The sequence below is a fragment of the Tenrec ecaudatus genome, chromosome 2 (genome assembly GCF_050624435.1).
Source record: "Tenrec ecaudatus isolate mTenEca1 chromosome 2, mTenEca1.hap1, whole genome shotgun sequence".
In the NCBI taxonomy this organism is placed as follows: domain Eukaryota; kingdom Metazoa; phylum Chordata; class Mammalia; order Afrosoricida; family Tenrecidae; genus Tenrec; species Tenrec ecaudatus.
In genome coordinates, this window is record NC_134531.1 from 118143652 (window position 1) to 118160370 (window position 16719).

A 16719-nucleotide genomic window follows, 5' to 3' on the forward strand; every position below is an offset into this window, starting at 1 on the left:
CTTTCTGGCTTTTGGTTTCCTCATCAGTAAAATAGAAATCATAATGTCAAGTTCACGGTGTTATTGGAAGGATGTAAAATGCTGAGAGAAGTGCTGGGCACACAGCATCGCTGCTCTTGCTCTTCACAACCCTTTGCACCACGGGGCTACACCCTGTTCGGTCCTAGGCAAGTCTCACAGGTGGGTGTGGATCCGACGATTGTGATCCATTGGCTATTTCCTGTTACATTTCAGGCCTTTCTTCCTAGTCTTTCTCGGTTCAGAAGCTTTGCTAAAACGTGTTTAGCATCACAGTGACACACTAACCCACTGACAGACACGTGGCAGCTTCCCATGAGGGCACTGACTGGGAACCAAATTCTACCTCTGAATTACCACTGCTTTCCCTGGTACATATAAAGCCCACTGCCATGAAGTTGGTTCGAACTCATAAATATTCTGTACAGGGTATCAGAGATGGTAAATCTTTATGGAAGCAGACAGACTCATCATTTCCCCAGGGAGTAGCTGGTGGGTTTGAACCACTAGCATTGGGATTAACACAGTGCCTGCTCCACAGGGCCATCACAGCTCATCTAGCACATATGGATACCCAATAATTTGCATAGTATTGGCAGGCATCTGCATAGCATTCCCAAGGTACTTATTGAACGCTGACTATGTACTAATTCTAGGCTTGCTGGAGGTAATTGAAGGTGTCTGACTGCTCTCATAGACTTCAAGACCTCATAGAAATAGAAACTTGCATCTAAAAATCAAATTAACAGTGGAAGGAAAAGGAAGGTTGCAACCCACACATCTCTTAGCGTGATTCAAAGTTCCTGGTTTCCGGGGAATAAGGAGCTAGTGCCAGCATGTAAATCAGTGGGCTGTTTCCTTCAGGATCCAGGCTTGCTAAGAAAGAAGTATGTTAACTGCATGTGTGTCATGAGGCAGTTGATTTATGACCTGGCCACAGTGGTTCCCTGGGAATGAGCCTTTGTAACCTGTATCTTTTAGGGAGACCTCTTCTCCTTGTGACAGACTGAAATCATGGAGAGCTGATTAAGCTAATGCCACACACTTTGCATTCCCACCACATGCAGTGACCAGGATAGATACTGCGCTGCCCGCAGCCCCATGTTGAAAATGGACATCTTTGCTAACCTGAGCTTCCCTTTTCACTCACATGATCATTGCTGGCTTCTTCCTGCCTTTTCGCCTTGGGCTGTCGATCCGAAGGTCAGCAGGTCAAAACTACCAGTGGCACTGTGGGAGAAAGACGAGGCTTTCTATCTCTGTAAAGAGTTACAATCTTGGAAACCCAGGGTGGCTCTGAGTTGGAATTGACTCCGTGGCAGTGAATTTCATTTGTTTGGTTGTTCTTTCTCTGTGTGTGTGCATCAGGAATCCCTCGGCAGTCTATCGCATCTATGGACTCTTTCTTAGGGAGTGTACTATTCTGGGTCGACTAGAGAAACAAATTCACAGACACTCATAAGTTTATAAGACAGGGCTTTATATAAAAGATGAATTGTATGCAGAGAAAACATCCCTGTGGGTAGGAGATGAACCAGGCAGGGTGCAGGGTAGCAACGATGAAACATATAACTTTCCTCCAGTTCTTAAATCCTTCCAACCCCCCACTATCATGATCCCAATTCTACCTTGCAAATCTGGCTAGACCAGAGGATATACATTGGTACAGATAGGAACTGGAAACACAGGGAATCCAGGACAGATGACCCCTTCAGGACCAGTGATGAGAGTGGCGATGCCTGGAGGGTGGAGAGAATGTAGGGTAGAAAGGGGGAACTGATTACAGGAATCTTTTTATAGCCTCCTCCCTGGGGGAGGGACAGCAGAGAAGAGGGCAGGGGGAGACCTCATATAGTGTAATATATGACAAAATAATAATAATAATATAGGAATGATGAAGGGTTCATGAGGTGGGGGGAGTGGGGAGGGAGGGGGAAAAGGAGGAGGCAAATGTTTTGAGAATGATGATGGCAACAAATGTACATATGCTCTTGACACAATGGATGTATGTATGGATTGTGATAAGAATTGTACGAGCCCCCAATGAAATGATTTAAAAAGAAAGAAAAAAAAACCCAGCCAAGTCCAGACCAAGTCCATAAATCTGATATTAGTCCATATGTCTGATACTAGTCCATAAGTTCCTCTTTAGACTCACACAGCATATGCAATGACACTGAATTCAGGACATCACAGGCCAGTGGGTAGAAAGTTTTTGGATCCAGTGGCATTGTAAGCATCTCATCACTGGCAGGGATCTTCACGTGACTTCTCTGGCACCCAGGGCTGCATCAGGATAGGTCCATGTGGCTGCTCCTCAAGGACATCTCACAGGAAGTGAGCAGAGAGATGTCTCTCCTACCTCCAAGGAGGAAATTCCAGCTGTTCCCAGAATTCTCAAGAGAAGGCTATGTCCACGCAGAGGCTTCATTAGCTATGACCCAATTGACAGGCCAGACTCTACCCTTTCATTCATAATCCTCTCAAATTGACACCAGATTATGTAGTAACTACCACAGCAGGAAAGAGGCGGCATTTCAGACCAATTTCTTACTTTTCCTTGGACAAATAGCAGTACCTGATGAATTCTATAATTTCTTTGTGTTTTATTTGTAGCCTGATTAAATTCCCGCCTCCACGCCCGGTCTGTTTCGGGAGAACTACATTCCATAAAAGGTCGCTAGGTGGCACAATCTGCACTACAATGACAGCCTAAAGGTTGGCAGTTGGAACCCAGCAGATAGTGCTGCAGAAGAAAGGTCTGGCAATCTGTTTCCATAAAGATTACAACCTAAAACCCCCCTACGGGGCAGTTCTACTTGGACACATGGGTTCCCTATGAGTTGCAACAGACTCATTGGCATAGGACATACACGGATCATCTAATTAGTCAAATGACCAAGGTTCTTCCATGCAAATTATAACCCCAGGAAGTCTGAGATTGGGCAGTATATTTGTGATTTTTAAAAGAAGTACAAGATAGAAAATACACCATAGGATTGTCTGCCTGATCAGATGCGAAACTGCATGTGAGATGAAAAATATTACTACTCTCACTCCAACTACTTTATTTTTTGGATAGGTTTGTGACACGTGGTCTTCCCTGAGACAGGGTGACTGGGCCACAATGGGATCACCTGGTAGAGAATAGAAAGGACGGACCAACTGGGAGTATTAGGAAAGTATTGATGACATTTTACATCCAGACATTAATGGAATAGTTGGGAGAAGCTTTAGCACAGAAAGAAAAAGAGGATTTTCAATTCACTGACCCTGATCAATATGGACTCATAGGACGCCACAGAACAGGGTTAGAACTGCCCCTGTGAGTTTTCTGAGACTGTAACCAGAGTAGAAAGTACAGTCTTACTCTTGTCGGGTGACTGGTGGTTTCAAGTGCAGGCCTTGCAGTTAGCAGCTCAGCGCATAAACCCTACACCACGCCACCAGGGCTAGGAGCGAGAAGAAGACTACGTAAGAGTCCAGGAAGAGGGTGCGCTACAATCAAGAGAACACTCTCACCATCAGATCTGTGAGGCTGCATGAGCTACTGTCAAAGTGAGGGGAGGGGTGGAGTCTAGCCTATCAATCAGGTCGTAGCCAATGAGGCCTTGGTATGGGCATGGGCTTCTCCTGAGGATTTTGGGAACTTCTGGCTTCCTCCCTGGACACACACTCTTTCAGCCTGACATTCCTGTTGACAACCCAGATGGGACCAGAGCCCTGGGACTGGAGGAGCCAAGTGGCGACCCACACCAGGCTGAGATGCTTCCACTCACTGACCTGCCATCTTCCTGCATTCCGCCTCATTGCATGTGCTGGCTGAGTCTGGAAAGGAATGTACAGACTGGTATTGGATGTATGGGCTAATATTGGACTTATGGAATAGCATGGGATGTTTTCTCAATGTACAATTGTTCTTTTGTATAAAGCTCTTTCTTATACACATGAGGGTCTCTGAATTTGCTTCTCTAGTCAACCCAGACTAACACAATATGCAAGTGTCTCAAAAACTAGAAACAAGATATTTTTCTCCTACGGAGATTGAGAATAATAAGGCTTAAAAAGGACTCCAGGTGTGGAGACGTGAGATGAAAGGATGCTAGGAAACCAGCAGGCTTTCTGCTGAGGTCAGGAGCAGCTGTGAAAAGGGCAATATACTGTGGTGCTCACCTTCCCGACACCATCACTGAAGACAAATGGGTGCATAAGCAAGTGTGGTGAGGAAAGCTGATGCTGCCCAGTTACTAGAAGATATAGCATCTGGGGTCTTAAAAGCTTGAAGTTAAACAAATGGTCAGCTAGCATGGAGGCAACAAAGCCCACATGGAAGAAGCACACCATCCTGTGTGATCATGATGTGTATACAGGATCAGGTATCAGGCATCAGAAGACCTAAAACAAATAATCATATCATCCGAACAAGGGGTGGTGGTCAGAGTGGGGACCCAAAGCCCATCTATAGATAATTGGATGTCCCCTCACAGAAGGGTGAGAGGAAGGAATGAGCCAGCCATGGTGCAGTATAGCACTGACAAAACGTGCATACTTTTTTTTTTTTGGTGTCTGGTTCTTTTTTTTTTTTTTGGTGTCTTTCTTATTTATTTATTTTAAAATCATTTTATTTTGGACTCGTACAATTTTTATCACAATCCATACATCCATCCATGTGTCAAGCACATTTGTACATTTGTTACCATCATCATTCTCAAAACATTTGCTTTTTACTTGAGCCCTTGGTATCAGCTCCTTATTTTCCCCTCTCTTTTCCTCATGAATCCTTGATAATTTGGAAATTATTATTATTTTGACATATCTTACACTGTCCGATGTCTCCCTTCACACACTTTCTGTTGTCCAACCCGCAGGGAGGAGGTTATATGTAGATCCTTTCCTCTGGTTCTTTAATACTTCTTCCCCCTCCCACTATCATGACCCCCAGGTCTACCTTACAAACCTGGCTAGACCCGAGCATGTACACTGGTGCAGATAAGAACCCAAGACACAGGAAATGCAGGACAGATAACCCTTCTGGAACACTAATTGAAGTAGCCATACCATGAAGGTCGGGGACGGTCAGGGAGAATGGGAAACTGATTTCTATGATTGATGTATAACCCCCTTCCCGGGGTGGGGGGCAGACAACAGAAACGTGGATGAAGGGAGACAGCAGACAGTGTAAGATATGAAAATAGTAATAATTTATAATTTATCAAGGGTTTATGAGGGGGAGGGAGAGCGGGGAAAGAGAGGAGCTGATAGTAAGGACTCAAGCAGAAAGAAAATATTTTGAAAACAATGGCAACATATGTACAAATGTGCTTGATAGAGTTGATCTATGGATTGTTATAAGAGCTGAAAGAGCCTCCATTAAAATGATTTATTAAAAAGGGGGGGTATATTGGTTCAGACTAAGAGTGGGTAAAACCTCAGGGACATACACGAAGGAGAGAAGCTTAACTGAAGTTTGATTCACAAGTACTTTGTTTCTGACTGACCCATGAGACAAGCAGTTATTCAGTGAGGGTACTAAATTGAAGAAGGAAGGGAGGAGAATTTGGGGAGTCTTCATGTGGCCTTGCCGCAGGCGAACAAGGGGGCAGCCGTGAGCCCTGGTGACATGAGGACAGCAGTTAGAAGCCACTCGGCCACACAGAGCTCTCTGCGTGGGAGTCGGCTGGATGGCAGCGGCTGCCGTATCGGGTGTGGGAGGGGTTGGTATTTCAGGAAGGCTTTTTTTTGGAACACAAAGACGGAGGGGATTTATTTAACCATCACAAGGTTTGGATAAAATTAAATATTAACAGATGAAAAGTCAGTATTCATTCCTATTTTAACATTGGGAATTGGAAAGGGGGGTGGGTAAGGAAAAGTAAACATTCAAAGATGTTGAACTTAGACGTTGGGGGAATGAAGATGCACTGATAGAAATTTAATGTTCAGGCGGAAGCCGGGGCTGATAGTACCAAGTGAACCAACTCAATTTAGCCAAGCGTAACTCTTTAGGGTTTTTGATAGAAGAGGCAACGATCGTCAGCAATGGTGGCTGATGAGAGATGAGAGGGCAGCAGGGCTTAGAGCTTATAGAAGCCATCTCTGTAGTGTGCACTTCCCTGATGACACACTCACGAGTACCCTCTTGTTCTGGCATCCCCAGCTGGTACATATGATTAAGCACTTGGCTGCTAATGGAAAGGTTGGAGATTCAAGTCCTCCCAGAGGTTTCTCAGAACAAAGACCTGCGATCTACTTTGGAATGGTCACAGTCCTTGGAAACCTCGTGGAGCTTAATTCTGCTCTGACACGCATGGGGTGCCATGGCTCAGATTCATCTGTTTCTGGCCTGGGTTCATGCAAATAAGATACATGCAATACACAGACAATACCCTTTGCCACTGAGCTGATTCTGACTCATAGACTAGTCCTGCTCCTTATGGTTTCTGAAACCGTTAATCTTTATGGGATCAGGTAGCCCCTCATCTTTCTCACACAGAGCACCTGGTGTGTTTGAACCACTTACTTTTTGGTTAATTATCCACCATAAATGAGTGAAAAATCAGGAAACAAAAATTCTACTGTGTTAGTCTGGGTAGACTAAAGGAACAAATCCAGGGAGACTCATGTGTATAAGAAAGAGCTTTATATACAAGAGTAATTGAATATTGAGAAAACGTCCCAATCCAGCCCAAATCAAGTCTATCAGTCTGATATTAGTCCATATGGCCAATACTAATATATAAAGTCCCCTTCAGACTCACAAAATACATGAAATGAAGCTGAAGGCAGGAAGATCACAGGCCAGTGGGTCAGAAGTCTTGTGGATCCAGTGGCAGTGGTACTGTAAGCATCTCAGCGCTGGCAGGGGTCTCCACATGGATTCTCCGGTTCCCAGGACACAGGGTCTATCAGCATAGTACCATGTGTCTTGTCAGTAGAGCGTCTCTCAGGGAGTGAGTAGAGAGAGTGTGTCTCCTGCCTCCTAGGAGGAAATACAGCAACTCCCAGAATCCTGAGGGGATGGCCAGGTCTACACAGAGGCCTTCCCGACTATGCAATGTTTGACAGGCTAGACTCCACCCCTTCACTCATAATCCTCTTAAATCCCAAACTGACACCACATTATGTAGCTGCCACATCTACTCAAGGGGGAAATGCAGGCATGCAAGTTCTCCTGAGAATAACTATCAAATTGTGTGAATGCAACTGGTATGTATAGAGAATTTGTGATTCCATTTGTCTTGATTTCTTAGTGCTATTAAAACAGAAATACCACACATGGGTGGCTTCAAGGAGCAGAAATTTATTTACACACAGTTTAGTAAACCATTGGGTGCCTGGCCCCACGTATACACACCCAGGTATTTTGAAATAAATGACAAACACGTTCAAAGCTTCTTTAAAAATGGAGAATGAATGAGCACTATGCAAACACTCTGCATTAAAAATGGGTCTGAAGAGTTGACAGAGAAGGTCCGGGCTTTTAGAGGTAAACTCGGGAATGAATGAATGCTCTCTGAACGTGCCAACGGAAGCCGCGGGAGTCATTGAGATGTTCACAGGGCTCCGGGGCGGTGCTGCACGCATGCGTCGTACTCATCTGTTTGTCCGTTTCCTTCACGAGAGTGAGTGTAACAGGGGAAGAGGAGAGGACTAGGACTCCGTGACCTCCTTCAGCAGGAGGGGTGGTCACGGTGTCGCTGCTCCAGAGAAGCCCACGCTGCCTGGAACTGTTGGCAGTATGGACCATCCGCTGGTGACCCGCTGCCCCCGGGGAGTGTCTGCAGAGTAGTCTGGGGGAGGCGGAGCACGGCTAGAGAATGGGTGGGTGGTATGGAAGGAGACGAGTGCAGACAGCCGGGCTTCTTCAGGAAATCTGGCTTTGAAAGCCTGTGAGATGAGGGGAGAGAGTAACTCAGTAGCACTCAGTTACTGGGGGTGTTTGATATTAATGTCGTTGACTTGTTTTTGATTACTTTTTTAGTGATCAACATGAGTGGACAAGCAGAAAAAAACCAGTCTCCCCAGGGGGGTAACACACATGCAAAGTCTCCTGAGAAAAACTGTCAGATTGGACAGAAGCAACTGGTACGTGGTACAGATGCTCTGATGTGGGGTGTGGTCCTCTGCTCTTTCATTCTGGGACAGAAACACATGTGAGCGGCTTTGACAAATCGAAATTCGTTTACTCACAGTTTAGGAGGTTGGTGGTCTCGATTCAGAGAGCCAACCCTAGGGGCAGCCTTTCTCCATCCCGTCTGTGTCTCCTTACCTCAGTGTCTCCAGCATTCTTCTTGGCATGTCTTGGAGACTTCCACGTGGCTGCTGTCACCTCCCAACGTGTGCTCGCTTTCCTGCGGCTCATTTGCTCTTTTTCTATCTCAGAAGTGACTCGTTGAAGACACATGCACAAGGGCTCATTATCCTAACAAAGAAAACCCTATTCCTAAATGGGATTAGGTAGAAAGTATTGCATCTCACTGCCACTGAGTTGATGCTGACTCATAGGGGCTCTACTGGACAAGGTAGGCCTGCTCTTGTGGACTTCCGAGACTGTGACTCTTTGCTGGAGTAGAAAGTCCTCTTTCTCCCGAGGGGCTGCTGGTGGTTTTGAACTGCTGACCTCGTGGTTAGTAGCCCAACATGTAACCACTGCACCACGAGGGCCCTTCCTATCAAAATTATAAGGGGTTCGGGTTTACGACGCATATTTTTGAGGGACACCGTCTGGTCCATAGTGCATGTTAGTAGGAGAGTCCCCAGCGTGCTCTCGGAGCCGGCTGCACTTGAGTGGGAAGAGGAGAGGTCCACCCTGACTCTGGAAGATCTCTGCTCTTCCAGGCCGACGGAGCTGCCCTTCTCCTCCGCCTGCTCACCGCGGAGCGGAGCGGCTGCTCTCTGACATGTCTCTGCGCAGCTCCCAAGCCCTTTCCGGGTCGATGTTCTATGCAGCAGAACTCCTGCCCTCAGAGAGGGACACGGTGGGGAACACATTGAAGTGCGATTACTTAAGAAACCCTCGTTTGGTTATTAGGGGCTAGTTGTGCCTCTAAGGCGTTGTATTCACTTAAGTCTTATCTCACCCAACAGAACCCCACACTGTTTCTAAACCGTTTCATAAGGAGGAGAAACCTCCATGCTGGAAGGTCTGCCTCCTCCGGCTCCTAAGTGGCTGAGACAAGACTCGGCTACTAGTAGTGGGTTCCCAGAGGCGTGCTTACCTCTCTGTTGTGCTACCAAGCACAGTCATACGCCAAATCCACGGCCATGTAGTCAATTCCAACTGTTAGCCGCCTGAACGGACACGGTGGAACTGCTCTGTAAAGCGGCTACAGTTTGGAGCCACTAGCCCTGCTGGGACTGCTGCCAGGGCTCCGTAAGCATAGTCTCAGGTATTAGCAGCAGTTACACCTGAACACAGACTGTGTACCAACGATAAAGTTGGTAAAATAAAATTATATTAGCTTAGATCGATACTATTAGTACTAAACTACAGGAAATGGAGAGAGTTTGTTACATTGAAACAATTCCCAGACACTAGAAATTTCTGCTTTCTTTCAAGGTATTTTGTTTTTTGTATGTTAAGCTATTTAGATTATTTAGATTATTCTGAAATCTTTCAAAAGAGCATTCCTCTGTCTCAACAGCATTTTAAAAACCCTTTCATTAGCTTTTCATTCTGTCTTTCCTTGGACTTTTTGAGGCCTCTTTACATGTACTCGGAACCCTGCTGGCAGGGCGGTCATGCATTGGGCTGACCAACCAAGGTCAGCAGTTCGAAACCACCCGTTGCTCGAGATGGGGTTGGGGGGAATGGGGCTTTCTAGTCCTGTAAAGAGTTGCAGTCTTGGAAACTCACAGGGGCAGGTCTGCCCGGCCTTACAGGGCCTCCATGCGTCAAACGAACTCGATGGCAGTGGGTTTCTGAGTTTTACATGTGCTACATTCCGAAGTCAGCTGTCGGCATTTGACTGAGACCTCTTTGCTGCTTCTTTCTCCAGCAGACACCGTTGACTTTAATTTGGATGAAGGTCCCCAAACGGAGACATTCGAAAAGGTCTCCTCAATTCTCTACAAGTCATTTTAGCAAGATCTTTCCCAAATCTGGCTTTGGGTGAAGTGGACCCTCCTGTGGCATGGTCAGGTCCATGCAGTGGAAGGGAAGGGGCAGTGCGCAGAGGCTCGTGGGCCACCTTCCTGGGCTGCTTCAGCAAAGTACTGAGGAGGGGCCTGTGCGCCCACCTTATGTACCATAAACGCTCACTGGACACAGGTCCCCATCCTGAGATGTGAGAAGCTGGCTAATGTTCTGTATGCATAAAAAGTTCCACTCCCTGTTTGCATTTAGAATTCACGAGTTGAATGCTGCTTATTTCTTCACTCGGAACACATAACCGAATTTTGAGAAAATGTGTGTGCTCATTTGAAGCATGATTCGATTTTTATTTCTCAACATAAAACATCAAAACTTTCAGACCATTGTGATGCTACGTAGAAAAGAGCATTCTGAGTCAGTTGTTCAAACAGATGAGACAATATGGTTCAGACAGAACCAGAGAAATGGAAACGCCGCCCTCGGAAGTGGATAGACTTAGATGCAGAGTGTGGAGAGGAACAATAGCTTCACGCTTGGATATTCTTGTTTCGTAAGATATTTGTTTTTATTGATACGTTTTATTTCCTTCACAGCAACAGATCGAGCGCCAGTTAAAATGCTTGGCATTTCAAAACCCTGGACCACAGGTAGCGGACTTCAACCCCGAAACCAGGCAGCAGAAAAAGAAAGCGCGCATGTCGAAGATGAATGAATATTTTTCTGTGAAGTACAAGTAAGATCATGCTTTCCTACTTAGGATTTGTAAGATCATAAAAGACATGGGTTCTCCTTGACAAAGCCAAGTAGTTACAGGCTACCTTTCTCAGATTTAAAAATAGTCTTTTACAATGACCATTGTACCCCATGTGTCTAGATGAAATAGACTGTAAGCCCAAAGACCAAATCCAAGCGAACTACTATCCAGTCAATTCTAACTCACTGTGACCCCTAAGACAGAGTAGACCTATTCCTTAGGGTTTCTGAGTTTCTAATCTTTAAGGGGAACAGACAGCCTCATCTTTCGCCTGCAGAGTGGTGGTTGGATTGAACCACTGACACTGCTGTTAGAAGCCTGGCACTTAACCCACTGTGCCATCAGGGGTCCTGTGCCCTGAACTAGGAATCTGTTTTTCTTCTTCTAAGTTTCAGAGACCCTTAGACTAGGGGAATGACTGTAGTAGGAAAGATGATCAACAGGATGATAAAAATGTATCTTTGAAAGAGATACGATGGAATTGTGAAATTAGATTGAGGATTTCGATGGTGCAGACCTAGCATTAAATAGAATCACTATTAAAACCTCAGAGATACATTACTGTGCAAACCGCAAAGGAAAAGGTTGCTAAGTTCAACTACATTAAAATAAGAATTAAAAATTTATGACCATTAAAAAGGCAGTTTACAAAAAAATCCCAGTGTGGGAGAAGATACTTAATAGCCTAAAATTTGGCATCCAAAGTATATCTTTTTAAATCCTGTAAGCTCATAAGAAAAGATAAACATCCCAGTAGCAAAAGGAACAAAACGAGGATCAGGCATGTCATAGAAAATGTAAATAATAAATGATGGGTCCTGGGCACCATCAGGACAGCGTGGGGAGATGCCACACACTCACCTAGGCAATAAGTATAGTCTGGAGAGAGCAGTGTTGGTGAGGCCATGGGTCTTGAACTGAATGTAAAATGGCATAACCACTATTTAAAGCAGTTTCCTTCGACATTTCAAAAGTAAGAAAAAAGGATTACAACATAGGTTTTAGTTCATACATGCATGGGTTTATTCCAAAGCAAAATGTGTTTAAGTATGTCTCTGCCTCAGACAAGTTTTCTCAGTAATAGGAGGGGACCCACAAACTTTTTGAAGTCCCTTGGTAACCTTCGTTTCATTAGGATATCTTTTTTAAAAAATTCCAGTTAAAACTGTGAATCCCCCAGGGATCTGCTAGACTAGTTCAATTCAAGGCTGAAGGCCAACTCAGATGGCTAAGGTGATTATGTTGGCGGGATCCCTAAAGGGTACTCTGGATAGATTTTCGAGAAGGACACAGAATAGGCACAGGGGCTTACTATGATGTTTTCAGGGGTGGAGGTGGTGAGAACCGCACCTGGAGAAAGTGGTCTGCAAAGTCGCGCCATAAAGCGTTTCCCCATTGCGCCAATGCACCGACTGGTTTCGTGAGGGCAGTGAGGGCTGTCCTTAGAAGTGAGGGCTGTCCTCAGAGACTTTTACTGGGAATCTTCCCCATTCACCCTACAGCCCTACCCTGGCTTCTTCTGCCTCCTTTTTTGCCCCCCAAACTCAAAGAACATGTGAAGGGAACACCATTTGGTCCCTTCCAAGGTGCCAGAGTGCCTATTTTGACATGATGTGAGTCAAAGAGCACAGATTTCTTTGAGGAAGGACGAGAGAGATGGAAAGGCCATCCTCGGAAGTGTGCAGACCGAGATAGAGGATAGGTCGAGAAAAACTAGTTTCACATTGTGATATTTTTTAAAAATCATAAAGGTTTCTGTATTTTACAGCAAGGCTTTTACTTTACTCTAATAAATACCCATATACTCATATTTTTAACTTTATATTGTGAGCTGGACGACAGTGTACAGCGTAAATCATCACTTTTGTGTTAGACGATTCAAACACATTTTGTTTCGGGTCGTCCATTGGCGTCCTCTCAATGTACCATGCTTAGCCTCCTCCCCTGTGTTCCCGAGTCCACGCTTCCTCTTTTGCCAGCCTGCTGAATTTGGTCCTTGGGTCCTTTCATCTCAAATGGCTGATCATTCTACTGTTGAATGAGTTTCAATTTTACTCTACATGGTTCTCCCACTCTGTTGAGCACCTTCTAATGTGACCCTTTTCCGAGTAGTTGGAAGTGTTAGCCAGGCCCCATCTAGTTCTTCTGGTCTCAGGGTTAGGGAGACTGATGCTTTCATGGTCCATTAGTCCATTGGACTTCTTGTTCTCATCTGTGTTTCAATTTTCATCATTCTTCATTCTGCTGCACAGAGAGAACCCAATAGTTGTACTTTAGAGGCAGCTCACAAACATCGAAGATCCTAGTCACTACTTACCAAAGTAGCATTCAAACAGTGTCTTTGTGAACGATGTCAGGTCAATTGAACGAGCTGTCCCCCAAGACTATGATCCTGAGCTTCCAGACCCAGTGTCTTCACACGTAGTGTATGATCAAACAATTTAACTATTGGACATAGCTTGGAAAAAAACTTAAATATATGTACTAAAGGAAATAGGTTCAAGAAGATTTACAGCGTCACACTGATTGTAATAGGGAATCCTGGTGGCATAGTGGATTATGCACTGGGCTACTAACTGAAAGGTCAACAGTTTAAAACCACTAGCCAATCTGTGGTAGAAAAATGAGGCTTTCTAGCTCCCATAAAGAGGTACAATCTTGGGAACTCCAAGGGACAGTTCTGCGTTGTTCTACAGCGTCTCCATGAGTCAGAATTGACTCAGCGTCAACAAGAGAATTAAAGTAGGGGAAAATAGGTGATAACTCAAGTGCCCTCAATAATGAGATAAAGTGAAATGTACACAAAAGTGAAAATGTGTGAATATAGTTCCTTGCATCATCATGGAAGGATCTCAAAGCAAATCTCCAAATGAAAAAGCACATTACAGAAGAGGAAACACAATGTGTGTAGGGATACATATGTGTGTGGCATAGATAGAAGATAAACAAGAACATGTTATAACATCAAGTGGCGCCTCCTCTCAGAGGGGAGGACACAGGGATACAGTGGGGAGTGGTGTGGTGAACACTTCAAAGCCGTCTTCCTTTTTTTTCTTTCTAAGTTGTACTGTAGGCCTACAGAGTTTGTTTTAGTCTTTTCTGTTGCATGTATGTTTTGTATACTTTTGAATGTATGGTAGTTCACAGTTTTATGTCATATGGCATGACACGGGTATTCCAAATCAACCAAGCCCATTGCCATCAAGTCTGGTCCAACTCATAGCAACCCTATAGGACTGAGTAGAACTCTCCCTTAGGAATCCTAAGACTTGTCATCTTTACAGCTCTTTCTTCTACAGAGCAACTGTGGCTTTGACCGTCAACCTGTCACTTAGCAGCTGAGCAATTCGTTCCTGCCCCAGAGCTCCTTCTTTGGTGTCTAGGACACATACACTCTGTGCCTCAGTGTCCTGGCTAAGGCACAGGACTGTTTGGTGAAGGCAAAGTGGGGAGCATCTGTACTTGTTCTGAATTACTTTCAGGACCACCCACTCTTATTCCCATAACCAAAAGCCAGTTGCCATCATTTGGATTTGTATTCATGTGGCCCCATGTGTGTCAGTGTAGCTCTGTACTCCTCGAGTGTGTTTTCAGAAGTAGATTGCAGGGCTTTCATCTGATGTGCCTCTGGGTGGGTTTGAACCTCTGACCTTTTGTTTAGTAGCCCAGTGTTTACACCACCCAGGGACTTGTCATTCCCATAAGAGATTTTAAATTTCCTCTCTCAGTGACTCTTGAATTTCCTGGTGGGGTAGGGGGTGGCGTGGCACTTTAAATGTGAATATTCCCTGATCAACACATTCAAAAGCACTCTAGCTAAGGTGTGATCATCCGACAGGAAGCGTGTTAATCGGATCATGAGCCTTAACCCCTCCCTTTTAATTAGGAAAGCCGAGAACATTGAAAGGCATTATGTAACTGAAGTAGAAAGAGAGGAGGTGTAATCTCTGGTTCGAGACCAAGAATAATTTCGCCATACTAGCATAGGCATCTTTTCTTTCAACTGATAATAATGGATAAAAGTTGTCAGAGGTGTTTTTGTCATTCTGAGCTTTTCAGACCGCTCATTTTTATGTGTTAATGATTAGCATGGAGAATACATATAATGGGACATTTGCCATCTTCACAGGTTCAATTCTGTGACTCTAATTAGGTTTACCACCTTGCGTAACCATCGCCATCACTTGTCTGTGAGAATGTTGCATCAAACCCCCAAGAGAAACTTGGTACAAGCGGCTCAGTTTTGAAGGGTTTATTTTAAATGGGTTGAGCTTGAGAGGTGACAGGTTTCTTGTGAGAGCTGTCTGTCCTCAGAGCTGCTGTCCAGCCCGAGCCCGTGAGCTCCTCTGCAGCAGGATAGCTCGCTTTTGATGTGTGACGGTCATTTGGTTTCTCACACCACATTGGGCAAAATCCACAACCTGAAAGTAATGGAAGGCAGACGCCCGAAGACTGTTAGCAAGGGAGATTAAAAGCTAGTACTTAGGAGTTCATGGCTCCAAGGCTTCTCTTGAATCATTAAATAACATAATTGTATACAGGATAGCACTTTTGAGAAAAGAGGGGGGGAAAGAGAGCAACTTATTAGGGAAAGAATCCACCAAGAATGTTTAAATTTGAAAGAGAAATCTGGGGCATTTGTAGGAGGAAAATTGCTCATTATTATTAACCTAGACAGAATATGACATTCTCCAGCAGGGCTGGGAGGATGGCGCGTTACTGCCCATGACAAGCCTGGCTGCGTCGGAAATGGTTTGCTTGTCTGAACTTCCCACGACCTCAATGTCACATACGATTCTGGAGTGTTGCGAGAAGGATTGGGTGTATGACATTGGGTGTATGACATTTGCTTCACACTCATTTCTTCTCCGTGTCAAGGAAAATTGCACCATCATGTCAGCGTCCTTCTTTTTCTTTGCAGGGTTCTGAAGAAGTATGACAGAAGTGGCAGGCTAATCTGCAACGACGTGGACCTGTGTGACTGCCTGGAGAAGAATTGCCTGGGCTGCTTCTACCCGTGTCCCAAGTGCAACTCCAACAAGTGTGGACCCGAGTGCCGCTGTAACCGCCGGTGGGTGTACGATGCCATTGTCACGGAAGCGGGCCAGGTTATCAGCACGCTGCCATTTGATGTTCCCGACTAGAAGCTGGTACACAGGGCCAAATCGTCTTCTTCTTCTTGGACATATAAGTTGACCTCCTTGTCTTGGGTGAATTTTAGGGCTCGGGGAAAATATCAAAAAAGCCAATATGTGACTGTTTTCTGAAGCAGTAGAATATCATGGAATGGCAGTAATTCTACAACTTTCTTGCTGTGTCTCCTCCTTGTGACTACAGAGTATGGCAGTGGATGCACTTCAGGATTTCTCATCGGCCTCTCCACCCCCAGGTCCTACTCTACCCTCAATAGGGGGGAAAAAAAAAACCTCCCACATCTTTTCTGCTGAGAAAATATAGTTTCAACATTTTCAGGCTTTTGTAACAGTCAGTAATTTCCATCAGGGCTTTGAACTGGTTTATGGTTCCTTCTGACTTTGCCTCCTGCTGAGAACTTCTCTTTTCCCTCCCAGAATCTACATATCAACAAGATTCTTTTGTGCACATAAGAATTACCTGTGGGCCTATAAAAATCACGTGGGGAATCTTGTTAAAATGTAGATTCTGGTTCAGTCTGTACCCTGGTGGGAGAGTGTCAGTCATGGTTCAAAATCGTCCCTTACCCTCATTTGCTTCAAGAGAGAAAGATTTCAATTTGGGATAGCTTTACTCTATCGTCAAAGACAGCTATGAGGTGGAATTGACTCCCTGGCATTGTGCTTGGTTATTGTTTTTGATTCAGTGCATCTGAGACAGA

General features: G+C 44.9%; 1 protein-coding gene across 1 annotated transcript; it reads left to right on the forward strand.

Moving 5' to 3' along the window:
• The first annotated feature begins 8007 nt into the window (after window positions 1-8007).
• Window positions 8008-16009, forward strand: ARL14EPL (ARF like GTPase 14 effector protein like). Its single transcript, XM_075543087.1, has 3 exons — window positions 8008-8103; window positions 10705-10844; window positions 15787-16009. Exons 1-3 carry the CDS (start codon window positions 8008-8010, stop codon window positions 16007-16009), a joined length of 459 nt encoding a protein of 152 aa, XP_075399202.1.
• Window positions 16010-16719: the final 710 nt, after the last annotated feature.